The 21,616-nt window shown below is 44.7% G+C and overlaps 1 protein-coding gene across 2 annotated transcripts in view; it reads right to left on the bottom strand.

Annotated features, from left to right (window-relative positions):
- Window positions 1-18,744, bottom strand: part of KDM7A (lysine demethylase 7A) — a 97,959-nt gene extending 79,215 nt beyond the window's left edge. The window contains exon 1 of one of the 2 annotated variants that reach the window (XM_038415733.2): window positions 18,352-18,744. In XM_038415733.2, the coding sequence (XP_038271661.1) occupies window positions 18,352-18,464 (113 nt within the window). In that variant the 5' untranslated portion in view covers window positions 18,465-18,744. The remainder of the gene's footprint in view (window positions 1-18,351) is intronic. The other variant, XM_043518863.1, reaches the window with a different exon arrangement.
- Between the last annotated feature and the right edge of the window lie 2,872 nt (window positions 18,745-21,616).

The following is a 21,616-nucleotide window of genomic DNA, read 5'->3' as shown; positions in this document are numbered from 1 at the left end:
TTCCACAGGTTGACTGTGCGTTGTGTGAAAAAACACTTCCTTTTGTTTGTTTTAAACCTGCTGCCTATTAATTTTATTTGATGACCCCTAGTTCTTGTGTTATGAGAAGGAATAAATAACACTTCCTTATTTACTTTCTCCAAACCAGTCATGTTTTTTTACTAGACTTCAATCATATCCCCCCTTCGTCATCTCTTTTCCAAGTTGAAAAGTCCCAGCCTTATTAATTGCTCCTCATATAGAAGCTGTTCCATACCCCTAATAATTTTTGTTGTCCTTTTCTGTACCTTTTCCAATTTCTATACATCTTTTTTGAGATTTACTCAAATTCAGTATTCAAGATGTGGGCATACCAGGGATTTATATAGAGGCAATAGGATATTTATCACCAATCCCTTTCTTAATGATTCCCAACATTGTTAGCTTTTTTGACTGCTGTTGCACATTGAGTGGATGTTTTCAGAGAACTATCCACAATGACACCAAGATCTCTTTCTTGGGTGGTAACAGCTAAATTTTGACCCCACTACTTTATATGTATAGTTAGGATTATGTTTTCCAAAGTGCATTATTTTGCATTAATCAACATTGAATTTCATCTGCCATTTTGTTACCAGTCACCTAGTTTTGTGAGATCCTTTTGTAACTCTTTGCAGTCTGCTTTGAACCTAACTATCTTGAGTAGTTTTGTATCATCTGCAAATTTTCCCACCTCATTATTTACCCCTTTTTCCAGATCATTTATTAATATGTTGAACAGTAATGGTCCCAGTAGCAAGCCCTGGGGACACAACTATTTAGCTCTCTCCGTTCTGAAAACGGACCATTTATTCCTACCCTTTGTTTCTTATCTTTTAACCAGTTACTGATCCATGAGAGGACCTTCCCTCTTACTCCATGACAGCTTACTTTGCTTAAGAGCCTTTGGTGAGGGACTTTGTCAAAGACTTTCTGAAAGATAATATTCAGCTCTTATGTTGACTCATTTGTTTCTTACACCTATGCCAAATCGCTATGAACTAGGTAAATAAGTAGTTCCTCATATAGAGCAAACTACTCAATATGGGGCCAGTGTATATTTCTGCTTACATTTATCCATTGTCAAAAAAATCTTTAAAGAGTTACTTACCAGTAACCACAGTACAAAAACATTGTATAGATGCACACTTCAGGTGTGCATGAAGACAAAGAATTACAGTTATTTAAGTAATCCTCCTCTCTTCCTGAGAGTATAGTCTGAGATTTTTGGGCAAGAACAGTACCTTTTTTTGTTTGTGCAGCACCTAGCACATTGCAGGCCCGACCAGAAGCAAATACATTAGAACCATTAGATTCCCCATTACTGGAAAACGCACTACCAACTCTCAAAGAAGTAAGTCTGAGAAATACTACTTTATTAAATATTGCAGGATCCTGTAATGGGCATCAGACCTAGTTACCAAAAATGTAACGTATGTGATAGTATAAACAGACCTCAGACCTGCTATGACAGATATCACTCAGACATGCTAAGGAAGTCATCCTGAACCTGGAAAAGTCTGGTCTCAAACCCTTAGCACTGTGTCACTTGCAAAGTCGTAACGGGTTTCTTTACAAAACCTCCTCCATTTAGACAAACTGCTGAACAGACGTAATCAAAGGAGGAAACTTTCTCTATGTGCCAACAATTTAAGACACAAAAGAGTACGAGTTCAGTCTATTTTAGATACTGCTAAGGGCCCCTATTATCTCTAAACTATGTAGCTTTATCAGGGAAAGCAAGTATGGGAGCTTTGCAAAAATATAGGTGGATTTATACATTGTTCAGAAGGATCAGCAGGCCTTCTGGTGCTGAGACATCTTGATTGTCACCAGATTCAAGCTCTTCCATCCTCAACTTACATCCAGATTGTAGGGTTGCCAGGTGTCCATTTTTCGACTGGAACACCTGGTCGAAAAGGGACCCTGGCAGCTCCAGGCAGCACCCCTGACCAGGCCATTAAAAGTCCAGTTGGCGGCACAATGGGACCAAGGTAGGCTCCCTGACTGCCCTAGCTCTGCATGGCTCCTGGAAGCAGCAGCATGTTCCTGCAGCCGTAGGCACAGGGGCGGCCAGGCAATAGAGATTCCACATGCTGCCCTCACCCAGAGTGCCAGCTCCGCAGCTCCCATTGGCTAGGAACTGGGGGGTGGCGCTTGTGGACGGGGCAGTGCGGAGAGGTGCCTGGCTGCCCGTGAGCCTTAGAGCCAGAAGGACATACTGGCCGCTTCCGGGAGCCACCTAAGGTAAGTGCTGAGTAGAACCCTTTGCCTCATAGATGTTGAGGCAATTTGAAACTGAAGCACAGCCAAGGAGTATTCCTTCCTCCCCAAAAGGTCCAAGCACTTCCAGTCCTCATCATAGGCAGTGGACGTCATCTGGTACCGATGGCTGTAGGAATTAATAGCGTCCATCACAATGGAGTTGGGTGAAGGATGGAAGAAGAGGAATTCAGTCTCTCTCACTGGGACATAATATTTTTGTCTGTCTGCTCTCAGGCAGGTGCCACCAATGCTGAGGTCTGCCAAATAGTTATTGCAGGGTCCAGAATTATCTTGTTAATGGGTAGAGCAATTTTTGAGGAGGAGGATGGAGTATGTCAAGGAGATGATGATGGTGGGTGTCCTTGACTTCTTCTAGTGGTATTTGCCACTCTCTGCCAGGTCCTGGAAGAGGTGAAAGTCATCCACCAGAGATGGTGGGGGAGGCATGACTGCCTCATCCAGGGAGACATGACAGGATCAGCCTCTTCCTCAACACTGCCCTCCTGTTCCTCCACGATTTCTTCTGGAGGTTCTGAAACTCTGGATACAGAGACAGAAGTGGTGCACCTCAAGGGTTCTTGGGTGGGCCTAAAAGCTTGAGAGGCATGGTGGCTATATGCAGCCCAAGAGTCCAAGTATGGCCACTGGGGTGGTAGTGGCACTGAGCTCAGTGGTGGTGCCCATGGGTGGCTGTATCAGGATGGCAGTGGTGGGGCCATCCAAGAGTGTGCCTGAGTGCTCTGTTGATATTGGGCACCGTAAGGGCTTGGGAGGAGTACTGTTACACCACCTCCTCCAGTTCGCTATCTAAACCCTCACTAGAGAGCAGGGGAGCATGGCAGGGTAGCGGGGAAGATTCCCGTGCTGGGCAGAGCTGGTACCAAGAAGAAGAGACTCCAGTACATCTGATACACAAAGGTCCCTTGAGTGTCGGAATACTGGCGGTACTGACTGACTCAGTGCCATTAGAGGTACCAGAGAGGTGTGGGAGGGATGAGAATCTTGCCTGTACCAGTTGCTCTGGTGCTGGATCAGGTGTCAATGACTATTGGAGAATTGCATACCAGCAATGCCTTCTTAGCAGAGTGCTTATTCCTGTCCTTGTCCCTCTGCACCATTGACTCCGTGCCCAGGCCCATCAGGTTCGTAGGCTTGTCAATTGTACCTGCCACTGTAGATTTCCACAAGCCGTGAATACCAGGCTGGGATTGTTACTGTGCTGTCAGTACCAAGGAAACCAAGCATGCTGGAAACAGTTTGTGGCTATCTCAAGGCTCACTATGGGGACTTCCCACTCTCTTTTTCAACAATTTACAAGAGGAGTCAGTGGCTTGTTTCTTCAACCATCAGCATTTAGATGTTGAGGGCTATGGGGAAGACACACGTCTGCCAGGTAACTTGTGGCAAGGGTCCAGAGAGCCGCCTCCATTAACATGATCTTCTATCTGACCTCTCTATTCTTAGAAGACCAGGGCCTGAGTTGCTGGCAGAGATCACACTTTTGCTGAATGTAGCCTTCCCCAAGTGTTTGCACTGGGAGTGCTTGTCTGCAACAGGGATCACCTCTTTGCGAGAAAGGCATTTCTTGAAGCCCCATGAACGAGGCATATAATTTAACTGTGAAGAGTGACCACCTGTCATCTGCAGCCAGTGACCAAATTTTCTTTCTCCCTTCAGACCTGGGTGCCTGGCCAGCAGCCACTTCTGCCCTGCCTTCAGTACTGGGTGGCTAGAAAGCAGTGTCAGCTAGCTTTTTTCTGGAAGTCATTTAACATGTCTAACTTATAAATGTCTAAATGGTTTGTGTTTGGAATACCACGGAGATCAACTCTCTTGTTTTATACTGCAACAGGGACAACACTGGGGGTGGGGGACTTGCAAGGGCTATAGCCACTCCAAAATTTTCCTTTGCCATCCCCACCCCATAGCCACCCCTCCCTGAACAAAGGCCAAACTTTACGCAAAAGTAAGGGTGGCATGGTATGGTATTACCACCCTTACTTTTCTATTGCTGCTGGCAGCTATAGGGGCTGATACGTACAACCTATTTGAACCACACACATAGTGGCTGGGGAGTGCCTGAGGATATGGCAAGGGATCCCAGACTCTCGCCCGTGTGGTGCAATCTTGCAGAGGTGGAGCTCCTGGTCTGGCCTCCACTCACAACACCCATTGCTCTTTGAACCGGCTCACTAGCAACCAGGGGACCTCCCTGGGAGGAAGCCACGCTGACTTGGACAGCTCAAGTGCAATAGGAGGTGGACCATTCAGGCATTGGAGAGAAGCTAGGTGCATCTCTTTGAAGCAGTTGGCTACACCGAGTCTCTGTGAAGGTTGTCAGAGGAGTTCCCCGCCTCCTTCCAGGACATCTTTGGCCTGGGTTTGGCTCCACTCTCAGGGCTATGGCTAAAGGTACCTGCCATAACAGGTGCTGGGGGCGGGGGGGGGGGGGGGGGACATAAGTTATGGCCAGTCCAAGGGAGCATAGAAACTGGGTGAGTCGCGGGGGAGAGGTCTGGATGAGGGCAGTGTGCATGTGTTGGGGCTGTAGGCTCGGTGCCTTAAGGGACCTAGGTTCTGAGCTACATGATGGGCTGCGGACGTGGGTCTAGGACAGGGATCTCAAACTCAAATTACCACGAGGGCCACATGAGGACTAGTACGTTGGCCTGAGAGCTGCATCACTGACACCCTCCCGCAGTGCCCCCGGCCCCACCCCTACTCCACCCCTTCCATGAGACCCTGACCTGCCTCTTCCCCCCCCTTCCCTGCCCCCATTCCAACCCCTTCCCCAAATCCCTGCCCTGCCTCTTCTCCACGTCCTCTCCTGAGCACATGGCTCCCCACTCCTCCCCCCCGGGAAAGTGCTAAGCATTGCCAAACAGCTGTTTGGCAGCGGGAAGAGCCCGGAGGTAGGCAGAGGAGTGGGGACGTGGCGTACTGGGGGGGAGGGGAGCTTGGCGGCCTCAGAAATAACTCGGGGGGAGAGCACGGGGCGCATGGCGAGCCACAGCAAATAACTCTGCGGGCCGCATGCAGCCTGCGGGCCACGAGTTTGGACCTCTGGTCTAGGATATGCAGGGCTTTTTTGCGGAGCAGAAGGGAGGGGACGAGTTGGCAGAGGTAGATAGGGTGCAAGAAGCACTGGAGTTCTTCTGAGTGCTGGGTGAGTAAGAAGGGAACTGGGGTTCTTGTGGGGATGGGGATACAGCCACTGTTCTCCGGCCACCCAGCTCTGAGAAGGTGAAGTAGTAGGGGTGGCATGGTATGGCACTGCCACATTTACTTGTGTGCTGCTGCTGCAGCAATACTACCTTTAGAGTGGGCAGCCAGACAGCAATAGCTGCTGGGCAGATAACACAGCCCACAATTTTCTGTCTAGCACACCTCAGCTCCCTCTTAGGTAAGATAACTGTCCATATGGAAAAATGGATTAAGAGGCAGAGAGCTTCCTTGGAGTCCAGGATGGTAACAGCAGTAGAGCCAAGAAAAACAGAGAGGCTTAGCAATTCCTTCATTTGTAGAGAAAGGTGAGAGCTCCTTCTCGTTCATTTATTTATGAATAAGGGTGAGTGCAGAATTAATTTATTGTGGGGCGTAGTTCGAATAAAAAAATTCAATTTTTTTTGTTTTATTTAGGAAGCAGTCCAGGATGGATTAATTGGAGTTGTATGTGATGGAAAGAAAAATATCAAAAACTGATTTTATTTGTGGGTGGTTAATACTGATTAGCATGGGGAGGAAGTTGATTTACTGATGGAGGAGAAAAGACATGTCAATGCAAAGTAAAATGGCACTGTTTTTAGGGACACAGCTCTGCAAGTAAATTTCATCCACAATACAGCAGAACCTCAGAGTTACGAACACCAGAATTACAGACTGACCAATCAACCACACACAAACATCATTTGGAACCGGAAGTACATAATCCGGCAGCAGCAGAGACAAAAAAAGAAAGCAAATACAATAGACTACTGTGTTAAACAGACTACTTTAAAAAAAAAGTTTAAAAAAAGATTTCAAAAAGTAAGGAAACTATTTCTGTGTTTGTTTCATTTAAATTAAGATAGTTAAAAGCAGCATTTTTCTTCTGCACAGTAAAGTTTCAAAAATGTATTAAGTCAATGTTCAGATGTAAATTATTGAAAGAATCACCATAACGTTCTGTTCAGAAAAAACGAGGAGTCCTTGTGGCACCTTAGAGACTAACAAATTTATTAGGGCATAAGCTTTCGTGAGCTAGAACCCACTTGCTTGTAACTCTGGGGTTCTACTGTAGTAGCTTTATCTACACAAAGAAGTTGCACCATTCAATTTTTTTAATTGATTAAATTAAACTGATACAAAAGGCAATATGGCCACTTCTTTTGGTTTAAATCAAGCCCTCTTTTGTTTACCTTGAGTCAATAGCTGAAAAGAAATAAACCTGATTTATGCCAAAAAAAAAAAAAAAAGAAAAAAAGAGCATCCACGGTGTCTTTTGCATGAGTTTAATTTAATCAGTTTTAAAAACATTTTATTTTAAATGGTGCAACTTGTGCATGTACATAAGGACTTCGGTTTCAAGCCAAGGAAAGAGGAAAGAGCGAGATTGTGGACAAGGGACAAATAGACCAAGACGTTGTCTACACATAAACTGTACCACTTTAACTATACTAGTGTAGTTAAGTAGAATAAATCCCATCACCACTGATTATGGACACAGTTATGCCAGTACAAAGGTGCTTATTCTGGTACAGGAAGTGGCACTTCTGTATCAGAACAACTGTGTCCACGCTAGTGTTTATAACAGTATAGTTATGGTGGTTTTTAAAAAAAAAAAACTAGAACCCCTCATTGACAGTTATTCCAGTACAACTTTCAAAAGTGGATGAGGCCTGAAGGGATTAGCTTAAAAGGAGAACATGAAGGAATACTCTAACATCTGAGCTAACAGAGCACCTGCTAGTAGTAGTAGGCTATCTTCTATGTGGACCAGTCACTAGAAACATTTCATTGTCAAAAGAATATTTTTAGCAAATCAAGAAAGTAAACTGGACAAGTGATTCATAAAATAGAATTTTCATCTCTTCACTGTTTGAAAAATATTGCAATATTTTTACCCTAGGATAGCTCAATTTGACCTAGAAATTCAAAATTGAACATAATCTATTACTCTGATAAGAACAAATGCATAGGTCCCAAATCTGTGGGGCACACCCGCCCCTCAGAGATGCATGGAGGAATGTTCAAGGGGTATGGCTGTGACCCAGGCCACTTCCCAAGGGGCACTGACTGCCACCCCTGCACCCGCCCCCAGCTATGGCCCCAGCCTCAGCCCCCTTACCTCTGTCCGCTTCTCCCCCCTCCCAGAGCCATGGCCCTGCTCCTGGCCCCAGGGGACAGGCATGGACGGGGTAAGGGCGGGGGCAAGGTAAAAAGTTTGGGGACCACCGAACTAATGTCTTTGAATGTTTTTGAAATTTTACAATTACATTTTTGTATTAATATATATGCACATCCTAAGCAAGTCTGTACGGTCCAACATAGACAGTCCAATCGCTAACAACTTTGAAAGGTGATGTAGGTATTAACCATGGATTTCTAGTCTTTATTATGTCAGTGAAGAATCAAAAGTTCACAGCCAAACTGAGCTTGTGGGGATTACGAGTGCCAAGGCTGCTACCCACACAGGTTTTTGAAACAGCAACAGTATAAAACTGAAACTAATAAGGGCTTGCCTACATGAATGGTTAGTTTGCAGCAAGCTAGGATTTATATCTACCCCACACTAGCCTGCCCACAAACTAAGTGTCTGTGTGGACCCTGCTGCCACACACTAAAAGTTCTGTAATGCTCTTTGATCTATTCCTGTTTCAAGCAGAATAGATTAAAGTGCATAGGAGAACTTCTAGTGCACTACAGCAGGGTCCACACAGACACTTAGTTAGGGTGACCAGGTGTCCCATTTTTGACTGCAACACCTGGTCGAAAAGGGATCCTAACGGCTCAGGTCAGCACTGCTGACCGGCTATTGACTGTCTGGTTGGCAGTGCCACACAGTGGGGGTAGTAGGCTTCCTTCTAGCCTCCACGCTGCATGGCTCCCAGGAAGCAGCTGGCATATCCCCCATCTAGCTCCTACAGGTAGGGGTAGCCAGGGGGATCTGCATGCTGCCCCTGCCCTAAGCGCTGCCCCCACAGCTCCCATTGACCGGGAACTGTGGCCAATGGGAGCTATGGGGGTGGCGCCTGTGAACAGTGCAGCAGGCAGAGTCACCTGGCCCCGCTTCTGCCTAGGAGCTGTAGAACGGATATGCCGCTGCTTCCGGGAGCTGCTTGAGGTAAACACTGCCCAGACCCTGCACCCCTGACTCCGTCTCAGGTCCCAGCACCCTGCCCCAGCCCTGATCCCCCTCCTGCCCTCCGAACCCCTCAGACCCAGCCCAGAGCACTTCCTGCACCCCAAACCCCTTATCCCCAGCCCCACCCCAAAGTGCACCCCAAGCCAGGACCCTCACACACACCCCTGCACCAACCCCCTCCTGCATCCCAAATCCCTCATCCCCAGCCCCACATCAGAGCCCTCCCATACCCCCACACTCCAACCCCCTGCCCCAGCCCAAAGTCCCCTCCCACACCCTGAACCCCTCATTTCTGGCCCCCTCCCACACTCCAGTGAAAATGAGAGAGTAAGTAAGGGTGGGGAGAGCGAGCGAGCAACAGAGGAAAGGGGGATGGAGTGAGCATAGGTCAGGGCCTTGGAAAAGGGGTGTGGCATGGGCGGGGCAAGAGAGCGTTCAGTTTTGTGTGAGTAGAAAGTTGGCAACCCTACACTTTGTGTATGCACAAGCTAGTGCCAAGCAGATTTACACCCTAGCTTGTTGCAAACTATGAGTTCATGTAGACAACTCCTAAAGTTTCACTGCTATTCAAAAGGAGGACTGGTCAAAATTTGACAAATAATTTCATCAAGAACATGAATTTATTTTAAACTTTTGAATTTTTTCCCTCCATTATTTTTTAAACCTTGTAAAATTGCCCCTCCCCCTTTTCTAGTGGGGAAAGGGGACCGGAGGGAGAGTGAGAAAAAGGAAAAACAAACCAAGTTTGCATCTCAATTTTTTGCCAACAAAAATGAAAAATTTTGAATGAGATTGAAACTATTTTCTTTTTAAACATTAGAGAAAAAAATGGACCAACATTTCAGAGCCCTATGGGCAGCTGTGAAATTGCCTAGATTAATGTAAGTTTCACTGTGCTAGTGCTTGACAAAGATATGAGCAACAACACTGAATGCATCCGATGAAGTGAGCTGTGGCTCACGAAAGCTTATGCTCAAATAAATTTGTTAGTCTCTAAGGTGCCACAAGTACTCCTTTTCTTTTAACAAAGGTACTGGAGCTATTACCCTAGATCTAGCTGATTTCCCTCTGGCACATTTTTCAATGCATGTCTTTCTACTGTTCTTTCTAGATGTCCTTCCCAATTTTCACCTGCCATAGGATTCACTCCTATACTATTCCTCATTCTAGCCACTAAACAGTTATATAAAAAAGTGTCATCACTGACAGAGTTAACATTCCAGTAAGATGAGTTGTCCTACACACATCTAGTTGTTCTGGGCTATCTGCAGACTCAGAAATATAGAATTGCATTGATTACACAGTTCATGTTAGGAAGGTATTCTTTGCAACCGTGAGTGTTAGAAGCTCATTTTGAAAGTAAAAGCTTGGATTCCACAGAATCTGATATGTCATGGGGGCCACATATCCAAAAGGATGAATCCAACCCATGGTTTGACATTCGTACCTTAGAGTGAGAGTTTGTCTAACAGCAATTTACAAGGCGGCAAGCTAGGGTGTGACTTTGTAGCACATCATCTTACCATGAAGTAGAGTCCCGTATGGACATTGCTACAAGCGCAGTGAAAGTCCCAGAATTCAGTTTAGCATACTACTTCAAAGAGTAATACAATGCCAAACCATGCCCCAAGGACTTTTACTGCACTGTATAGCAGTGTCCACACAGGACATCACTGCACAGCAAGCTAGCGTGTTACGGAATCATACCCTGGCTTGCCACACAGCAACATGCTGTGTAGACAAGCCCTAAGACATGGCACATGATCTAACTCTCCACTCCTATGAAGCGGCCACCGCTTCCCACAGCTCCCATTGGCTGGCAACGGCGAAACGCGGCCACTGTGAGCTGCAAGTGGCCGTACTTGTGGACACTCAGGTAAACAAAGCATCTTACCACCCGCCAGGGACTTACCCTGAACAAGCCACGGACCAAGTTTGGCAACCCCTGTTCTAGAATGATCCAGACCAAATCAAATCTGTCTTTAAAAAAAAAAAAAAAAAAAAGAACACGAAAAACTTCAATTCTCAATGTTTTCTTTCCCTCCCCCCGCTTTCATGCATAATGTTTTTAAGACAGCCTTAAAGTGAATAAAAAAACAAAACATTAATGTCAATAGAAACATAATTAAATGTAGGAATAAGTTTAGTAGGCTAGCTGCCGTCTGTCAACTGAATTTCAAATGAAAGTAGATTTAATACTACAACATATTTAAAATTTAGAATATTTTGACTCTCTGCATTTGACTTTTACAATAAATGTAGAATGATCTTCTATCAAAGCTTTTTGCTTTTGTGGCAAACCTAAGCACTTATGCCCTGCAGAACAAGAATGAACTCAACACTTTCAGCAAGAAAATCTACTTTACTTAATGTCAAAGTAATGGAGAGAAAGGTATTAAGTATTAATTCAATTCAAAGCAGAACTGACCTGGAAAGACAGAACTATCCATTTAAACCCATCTTACTGGCATGAAGCAGAAACACATCCAAAGACACTTGAAACTTCTAAAATATAAGTTAGTTCTGTGTATTCATATGCCAATGTCACAATATGGAAAAAAAGACTGGTAGATATGAGAAATGGTTCAACAATTTTAAATTCCCTAAATACTTCACCAAAACAACTTAATAGTTCTTCCGCATCACTAAACAGGTCAGTGGCAATTTGCTATTGTCTCGTAGCTGACTGAAATTCTGTTATTAAAGGAATAAATTCTTTTTAGACTGTGGAATATTACTTTTCAAGCCTGTGAACCGAATACATGGAAATCTTTACAAGTTAGTCAAAATGGTTTAGACACGGTTCTGAAAAGAAAGAACAATGTACTAGAAAGTACAAGTATTTGTACAACAGGCAAAGTATTTGCTTAATAAACATGTGCAAACTAGGGTTGCCAACCCTCCCGGTTTTGCCAGGAGTCTCCTGGAATTGGACTCCATCTCCCAGAGGCTACTGAAGCCAAACCACGAGATTTTAGGTTGCTAAAAGTCCAGCAGTGCAGTGGAGCTAAGGCAGGCTCCCTGCCTGCCCTGGCCCTACACTACTCCCAGAAGTGGCCAGCATGTCCCTGAAGCCCTCCCCACCCCCTGGGGGAGGGGCAGGGAGATCTCCACATGCTGCTGCCCCCACCCCCCAAGTGCTGACTCCACAGCTCCCATTGGCTGAGAACTGCGACCAATGGGAGCTGCGGGGACAGTTCCTGGAGCCCTGACCCCCCCCACCACGGGCCACAGAGATGTGCCAGATGCTTCCGGGAGCATTGCAGAGCCAGGCGTTATCCCCGCTGCACCACCAACTAGAAGCTGCCCAAGGTAAGCGTCACCCAGCCAGAGACCACACCCCTCACTCCCTCCTGCACCCCAGCCCAGAGCCTCCTCCTGCATCCAAACTCCCTCCCAGATCCTGCACCCCCTCCTGCACCCAACCCCCTGCCCCAGCCCTGAGCAGCCAGCACATCCCAGTAGCCCGCCACTTCCCACAGCTCCAATTGGCTGGGAACGGTGAACCGCAGCCACTTGCTGATGCAGGGGGCCATGCTTGCAGATGGTCAAAGTAAACATAATGTCTCACGGCCTGCCAATGGATTACCCTGATGGGCCACATGTGGCCTGCAGGTTGCCCATCACTGCTCTATCCTAAGAATTAAGGACCATCCAACAAGGGATCCCATTACGTACACAATTAAGGACATAAAAATATTGGATTCATTAAAAGAACACAACAACCTACATCCACGAAAATAAGAGCACCTTTATAAGCCATTACTTCAGTTCTTCAGTCAAATTAATTGTATGACAAAGAAACCAAACAGGAAGGTAATGTACTGGAACATTTTCTATGCAACTTATCTAGATGGTGATGCAATACAAATTCTCTACTAACAAGTTAAATTTCATACTTAGCACTTTACAGGAACTGCCTTCACAAACACATTTAACATTTTCTGTAAGAAGTGATTACCAAGTTAAATTATGCTTCTTTATTTTTTTCAAATGGGTACACTAAACAGGCAAGGCTAACAATATGATTGATACAGAGCAATTAAATACCATATAGATTACAACTAAACTGTTTCAACCGATAATTCTAAAACAAACTCTTTTAAGCAGCATAGTATATATAGGTAACTATGTAAAAACCCATGCTGTTGTACAAAACCAATTCAGAAAGAGTCAAAAAACCAGAAAATGGCTTAGAACTTAATTGGATAGTAACAGACTGTGAATCCCTGTAACAGCTGAACCTGGTAATATTCTAAACAAAGAACTCTCAACTATGCTTGTAGATGTTTCCATCACTTCACACTGATTTGAACATTCTACGCTTCAGAGTGACAATCCTGGAATCTTTTTATTTACATAATTCATTTGTACTGTATTACATACTACCAACGTTCTAACACACAAATTATACAGTATGCTCAATATGTCCTGGCCGGATTCTAGTCTGGAAAATTGAGTTCTGTCTACCCAGATTCTCTGACAGATTTTAATTGTACATAGTATTCTTCACTTCCTGTCCTAAATTTTGCACGGTTATACTTTGTTAAAACAGCAGCTATATGTCACCCCAGAACACTCTGTAATGGATAAAGTGATTCCTATGTATACAAGATACTTTGATTCTTCTCACATGAAAGGCACTATTAAAAACTCAAGGTCTCTAACTGATCACCACCTACTTTAGCATAATGAAATCACCTTATTGTCCTCCCACTGTAATTTTAAGAATGATATTATAAAAACATTCACTGAAACAAAATGTTGACATTATGCCCAATCTAAGGATTCAAAAATTTTGAGTAAGGTTTCAGTCATGAGTAGCTTTAAAAAAATCATAATTAAAAACAACAACCTTCTAAGTTGAGCCTTTAGTGTTCACATTTTCAGACCCCCTCCCCCAAAATGAGGGCTAGAAGTTTCCCTTTTTAAAAAAAAAAAAAAAAATTAAAGTCAGATTCTCATTGTCACATGACTCAAGGAGCAGGGCTTTTAAAAAAAAAAATCAATCATCAGAATTGGGAACATACTATTTATGTTAAGGGCAAGATAATGCATTGCTTCCAAACACAGCACAAACTAGTGTTTGACCAATTTGTATGTCACGACAACTGCACTCAAAACAGATATCCACACAATTCCAAGAATTAGACTTTTCTATAGCACTCAACACTGTTGTATATAAGCACTTCACACAGATTAATGAATTTATTCTGACAAGAGAAGCCATGTCACAGAAGGAGAACTGAGGCACAAAGAGAACAACTTGTTCTCAGTTAGGAAATTTGTGGCAGGGCTGGAATCAGATACCAGATGTTCCGAGTACTAGTCTGAAGTGAGCTGTTAAAACGGGGAGGCTTGTTTTTAAAAAGTTGTAAAGCCAACAGAAAAACAGTTTTTATTTGGGGGTGGGGGTGAGACAGACATAGCCTTTTTGAACTACAACAGAGTTGGGAGTTTCTATCTTGCTTCTGTGGAAATAGTGCTAAATTAGATAAAATAAATTTAAGAAACCTTCCCTCACCTTACTTTTTCCAGTCTAACATTAGTTTCCACAGAAACAAAGTCAGTCAGAACCTAAAAGCTCACTTGTTAACTACAGCAACAAATGTGGGAAATGTGAGTTATGAAAACTTAGCTGAGAGCCACAGATTTCTAAATTTGGAGTGATTCAATTTGCATTTTTTAATTAAAATTTAAGGTAACATTCCCATTTCAACAGGAGTAATTTCTGGAAGGGAAAGTTACTGGTTGTTAATTTCTCCTGCCCTCCTAATCACACCAGATACCAACACAGTTTGAACCTTTCCTGGCCAATGAAACGTCTCCTTTCATAACTTTATTTGTAAGTTTCTCTTTGTCAGCATCCATAAATTGTCAGAATGGACACAGATGAGTGTCCAACCTCTTTCTGAAAGCATCCATGACAGGCTAGAGAAGGAATGGCATTCCAAAAGGCACTTCCCATCACCACAACCTTGCATTCTGAGGGTTGGCCCTTCACACGAGACAGACAGTGATTTCAGAAGAGAAAGTAACCATAACGTTCTCTCTGCTTAACCAAGAATGAAGAAATCTCATCCTCAATCTGGCAAACATTGTAATTAGCATTATCATATATCCTAACAGCCACAGGAACACACAAAACTGGTTTTGAGGTCAATGTTGTATTAAATGAATGGTTCTGATAACAGCTTAATGTCTGGAAGTAGATATTTACCATCCTCAGACTCTATAGACTATAGTTACTCTACAGAATAATTTTTTTTAGAAATTAGAATAAAGTGCAATCTCTTGATTTAGGCTTAGACCTGAGAATTGACATAAGGAAATCTTCTAAAAGGCAGAAGAGACCTTGAGGCATCTGCACTTTTACTAACCAGTCCTCAAAGTACAAAATACATGAACATTCTACCTTTTCAAATGAACTGTCACCACAGACGCATTTGGAAAAGAGCATAGGCATAACTGAAAACTAAATGGCAGAATTCTGTATTGGTAATAATTCTCACCAGAATGGATATGAAGTTACTTCTTTTCAACAGGTTAGATTAAATATGGAATTAAGTTTCTGAGGGTGAGAACTACATGTCAATGCTGTGAATTCAGAGATGACCAAAACCGAAGTTTAATCATTTAAAGTTTCATGTTATACCAAAAAGTAATGTTCATTACACACAAATGGTGCTGTAGTTTTCCTCTTCATGACCCTCTATAACTCGCTCACTTTGAAATATGGTCACCAAGAATGGGTCTTCATTTGTGAAATTGTGAGCATTTTAAACAGATAAGGATATAAACATCTAAATCTAAAACAGACCCAGGAAGAAACACATTCAGTTGTAAAAGGCACCAAGCTTGTAAAATAGGCATCTCCTTTTGGATGATCAACTAGACGCTATTCAATACCTTAACATTGAAAAAAAATAAGCAGAACACAAAGGATTTTCAAACAATTTCAAAAATCAGTTATATTCTGACTGTTTAGCAACAAAGAAGCCTTTCCCTCATAGTACAACCTCTATTATGCTGCTGCTGAAATGGCAAATTTCCTTAAACTGCTAGAATACAATAATTTAACCCTTAAATGCCAATAATTTATGTGCAGAGTTAATGACCACCTTGATCAATCAGTCCATCAACCCCTACAGAGAGAGGGCCCGATCACAATACATCATTCATGCTGTTCTAGCCAGTCCTTCAGCTACCCGCTGGCTGGGCTGTCAGTAGCACTGGACACCTGACCAGCATAGTGCACTGTAATCCAGAATCCCTGAGTGATCTGCCAGCCTCAGCCTCCCAAGTAGCTGGGATTACAGGCACACACCACCGAGCCTGGTATTAATGACCAAGGAAATATAATGGTTCAACACCCTTGTATGCATGTCCTTCTATATTAGAACGGTAACCTACAATTTATCCCCTAAACTGTGTGAAGATTTGTGTCTATGACTTTATGTAAAGCAAATGATTTGAGTTTTAATTTGGGTAAAACATGTATTACACTACCATATGCCCAAATCAATTGCGATGCTAGAAGGATGGCATACCATTTTCTGCTATTTTCTATATGCTATCAATGTTCCAATTAGTACCAGCAAGAAGCAGCTACTTCACGAAGCTGAATAACAAATTCTTCATGGCAGTGGCCTTATGTGGAACCTTTTTTTAAAAAACAAAACTAAACCAAAAAAAAAAAAAAAAAAAAAGAATCTTACCATAATATTTCATTAGCTAACAGCCTCATGAGATGTGATCGGTCCAGAGAGGAGAGAGGTTGCCTTTCATGGTATTAGGCAAGCATTGTACATCCTGATTTAAGAAGAAATTTTAAAAGAGCAGAATATTCCTTCCCCTCAACCCTCCCCGACCCATTAAAAACTATAAATATCGAAGGGCCTGTGTATCAGGATGCATTGTTTAGCTTAAAACAAATTTCTCAAACCAGATAGGCAAAGGAAAGTTCAAATCTCACTGTGCTCTGAAAAAATGCAGAGCAAATAAAATATTATTTAACAGATAGTAGGGCAGGAAGATAATTGGTGATGACAACAAAAAGCTGCAATTCCAAATCTAAACAGATTCTTTATGTGCAGGAGAATAAAGAGGTAATCACTATCAATTTGAAATCTAATCAACTAAAAAAAGTAGTTTCAAACCCTACACCTTTTCTAAATCCCCTTGCTAATTTTTGTGGTTTTAGAACTACACTTTCCAATCTTCTCAGGCTTTTTCTGTCTTTTGCTGTTGTGTGAAAGAATCATATAAGTGAAGTCTGATTGAATTCTATGAACACGTGGTCAACAACAACAACAAAAAAAGATTGAAATCATTAATATTCCTCACCCAGTAAAAAAAAGTTACTAACATAAATGTTTTTTATTTTCAAACAAAACCTTAATGTGGGGCCTAAATCTACACCCAGCAGCTGCTGTCAGAACTGCTGTCAGATTGTCAATGCACACTCCCTGCTCACAACAGGACCACATGCTGGGGATATGAGAACACAAGTACACCTGCAATGGGCAAACAAACCCGAAAAAAATTTTCAGAGTGGACTATGCAACAGAATAATTGATCGATTTTTTAAAATTTACTGGACAAATAACTTTTGAGCTTGTCACTGCCTCCAGTGTCTCTTGAATCTAGAAAATTGAACTGAGCACTAAAAGCATGTGCTCGTTCTGACCAGCCACATCCAGCAGAGGGACACTCGCCTGTCTAGCCTGCTTTACATCGTGAGTCTGTTTTTGTTAAATGGGGGTATTTAAATATCCTGCTGTCAATCAAAACGCACTTCCTACAATCACAACCGGCTCCTCAGTAAATATCCCAGCGCTTGGTCTCTACAAATAACAGACGCCAAACGTGAACCAGGCAGCTGGGGTCAGAACCGAACAGCCAGTTGGGCCGCCGAGCCCCCAACTTGTTTCTTTGTTTAAATGTCCGTGAATACCCCCCCCCCACACACACACACACACACACACCAGGCTGCCGCTGCTTCGGGCCTCTCTCACGCACAGTTTCCAAACCACACACGAGCCGGCCGCGGCCGGGGAAGCCGCTTGGTACCGGACAAGAAACGTCAAACCCAGAAAAGGCAGGAACGGACCCAAAACACAGAGTGAGCCACGAACCCCAAGGCACGGCCGCAGCCGGGAGCTCCCGGCCCGGGGCAGGCAGCTAGGGAAGAGAGGTTATCCCTCACCCCATCTCCCCCACTGAGCGGCCGGCACCCCCACCCCGCAGGACGGAGGCAGCCGGGGGGGGGGAATCCCCCCCCCACACACACACATTTAGCGCCCACTTTCCCCTCCCCGCTCCCGGCGAGCTCAACTTCTGGGCAGCTCCTGCCCCCCGCGGCCCGAGAGCCCCTCATCTGTTGCTCCCTTTACTTTTATGGGTGACACCCCGTCAGTGCCGGGCCGGGCACCCCGCACGCGGCTCCCCGCCGAGCGGGGTTACGCAGCTCGGTGTGGCATGGGGCAAGAAGGCATCGGAGGGCGGGGGAGCTCGCTCGCGGCTGCCCTGCCAGGAGGTCCGGCCGCAAAGACGCGAGGGGTCCCCGCCGGGGTCCGCGGCCCCCGCATTGTTTCCCGCTGGGGGCGGCTGTTATGACCGGGATAGCTGCCACCCCCGGGCTGTTCCCCTCGTTCCTCCTCCTCCTCCCCCCCCCACGGCCCGGGCGGGGGCTCTCCTCGCCCCGCGGGCTCCCCGGCCCCTACCTGCCGTGGAACCAGTCCTTGCAGATGTCGCACTCGATCATGAAGCGGCTCACATCGTAGGGCTCCCGGCACACACAGTACACGGGGGTCGCGGTCGCCGCCGCTCCGGCCATCTTTAAAGAACTCACTGACTGAGCCACCCTCCCCCTCCAACAGCCGCCGCCGCCGCCGCCAGCGGCACCAATAACAACAGCGCGCGCGCGCCAGCCCCACGGAGCGCGCGCGCCGGAGCGACACGAGAGAGGGCGCGCGCGCGCGTGCGCCCCACACAGTCATTTAGCCAGTGAACGCTCCACCGCTGAGCATGCGCGCCTGGGAACTTGGCCGCCTGAGAGGAGCAGCAGCAGCAGGTCGAAGACGTACGAGCGGATGCGGCTCTTGAGCGTGCCCGCCAGCCCTCTACGCCGTATTGGACGCGCGACAGAAAAGCACGTGCCACAACTCCCTTTGGAGGCGGAGCAGGCAGGCCGCTAGGGCGCGCGCTCGCTCCTCCCCCCGCGTGACAGTTCCGGGCGGAGCGGCGGGTGGGGCTGGAGAGGGGAGCGAAGGGTTCCGCGAGGACACAGAGAGAAAGAGCTCGAGCGCTGGGAGGGGGCGGAGCCGCCTCCCTTATGTAACCGAGCGGGGCGGACGGGACGGAGGGGGCCGCCGCCTCCTCCTCCCCCTCCCTACGGAAAGTGCCGACAGCTGCCGGACTTGCCCGACCCTCTCCACTTTGTTGTTCACGCTTCTGAATGACACGGGGGGGGGATCCCCTGTCGCGGCGGCGCGGGGAGCTGGTCGCGGCAGTGCCCGCGGCCTCTGGGCACGGGGAGCCCGGGGGGAGGGTCCCGTGGGCCCTGGCGTTAGAGGGACATTCGGGCCTGGCGGCAGGGGACATTTGCTGGGATTTCCCTGGGGCCTGCCCGCTGCAATACGGGACACATGGTTGCTGGCGCCCGGTGGCACAAGCCATTTGCTGGGAGTCCAGTGGTGCTACGGGGACGCAGGGGTTGGCACGAGGCGGCACCGGGCATCTGCTCAGAGGCCCCCAGGGCACCACGCTCTGGGACTGGCGTTCGGCTAGCCCGTGGTCTGCAGACCCCGGGGGGACCGCAGATTATGTCTAAGATTTCCAAAGGGGCCCCCACCTCTTTTTGAAATCTTTTAGGGGCCTGCAAATGGGAAAAGGTTGACAACCACTGCGGCATGCAGGAGGGGTGAAAAACAATAAATGAAACCCATTTTTTTTTTTAATTTAAACGCGACTTTTATTTGGTTTCTTACAGAGTATTTTTTCCCATTTAAAAATAAAGCTAATTACAATGAAATCTGATTTTAATACAAAATATGTTAAGGCCTACACTTATTATAATCTTTTAAAACAAATAAAAAAAAATGCTTGAATCCATGAGTCTGTATCAAACACTTTTCTGTTAAAGGCTTCTTTTTCTGTATAAAGAAAGAATCAGGAGGAAAACATCTCATGTTTGAGATCGAGCCTTATAAGTATGGCACAATAGTACAGGTACTGTATTAAGGACGTGATCCTGTCACTGTACTACTGGGTGAAAGAAAAAGGCATTGGGACCTGACCTTTGACTACAGGAGTTATCTTTATGATCTCATCAAGATCATCCATTGAGCTCACCTGGATGCTCTCCTGCTCCTGTTTTATAGCTTTTCCCAGTGTGACACCTGATTGGCTCAATGCTCACATTATGAATATTATGACTTCACCCACTTTCTCTCCAGCTCATGAAAAAACACTGATCTGCCCAGTAACTACCAGCCCTTGCTTCTGGATGGGTCTGGCCACTGTAAGCAAATGACATTGCTCTGTTTCCATGCATTTGTACACAGAGAGACAAACAGAAATACATTAATTTCTCAACTGCCTCCCTCTCAGTCTCCAAACAAATAAAATACTGTAGTGCAAAAGGTATGTGGGTTACACTAGCAAAAGTCTTGGACTATTGTTTGTTCTTTTGTTTTTTGTGGGGGGGATGTAACTATGGAGAAGGAGTAGAGTATGCAACTAGAAAGGATCAACACTGGTGTCAAAGCAGGATCCTGTGGGAAGGGACAACATTCTTCAGAGTTCAGAGTAGCAGCCGCGTTAGACTGTATCCGCAAAAAGAAAAGGAGTACTTGTGGCACCTTAGAGACTAACAAATTTATTTGAGCATAAGCTTTCATGAGCTACAGCTCACTTCTCAAATAAATTTGTTAGTCTCTAAGGTGCCACAAGTACTCCTTTTCATTCTTCAGAGTGCAGCCTCTAGTATTGATTTCAGTAACTGAGAACTGGTGGGGAAAAAAATTGCCATGGCTGTGGGTAATTAAAAAAAACAACCCTAATTGGGAATGCTTTCAAGAAATCCTGTACCTGTGGGTAAAAAGAGAACACATGCCAAATGTAAACAGTGCAACAAAGAGATGCAAGCCCTGGTTGTCAGAATGAAAGAACAACTTTATGAAAAATGCTCCTCAGAAGGCAATGATTTTGAAGAAAATGATGTGGATATATCTGAACAATCTGGATCAACTGGTTAGTAAACTTATTTTTGCACCATTCTTATGGATTGCCTACCATGTCTTACTGAGCTAGTAAATTATTAAATGATTGTTATACATTTGTGTTTTGGGTGAATTATGTATGAATTTCAAAATGTTTGTGTTCAAAATATAATTGGTATGTTAGTTTGTAGGACGAGGATTTATCAATTACATTTTTACTGTAACTGCTGGCCTTGTGAAATGATTTTTGTTGCTCAATATAATTAACCATCCTAGGCGAAGATTTCCAGTATAAAAGTAAAGTTTTATTAGGCATTTATGAATTTTAACATTTAAAAAAATGTCAAGCTCTTTGATATGTTGGAGATAAGAACTTAAATAGATTCAGATAATCCTTATAATTTATTAATTATTTTCCCTATAAAAATTGATGTAGAATAACATTTATCATTTAAATAGTAGTGCAAACAACTGCAGGAGGAGGAAGCTTTCCTTTACAATTTTTTTAAAAAGTAGTGTACTGTGTAATACTCAATACATGAGTGACTTTTTTTACCATTTTGTTTCAGGGGCCAGCTTAGGCAAAAGGGTTATGAACTGCCATAATCTGCAATTTCAGAATCATCTATTGATACTCAACGGACAATAGACAGTAAATTACCAGTATTGTGAAGAAAAAGAAAAAAAAGACTTTTTATCATCCAGTAAAACCATGGATGAATTTATAATCAGGAGCAGCAAATCTAGAAGAAGATAACGTAGGGAA

This window comes from Dermochelys coriacea, chromosome 1, assembly GCF_009764565.3.
Source record: "Dermochelys coriacea isolate rDerCor1 chromosome 1, rDerCor1.pri.v4, whole genome shotgun sequence".
NCBI classification, from domain to species: domain Eukaryota; kingdom Metazoa; phylum Chordata; order Testudines; family Dermochelyidae; genus Dermochelys; species Dermochelys coriacea.
The sequence above is the reverse complement of the archived record's forward strand: the minus strand, read 5'-3'. Positions and strand labels throughout refer to the sequence as shown.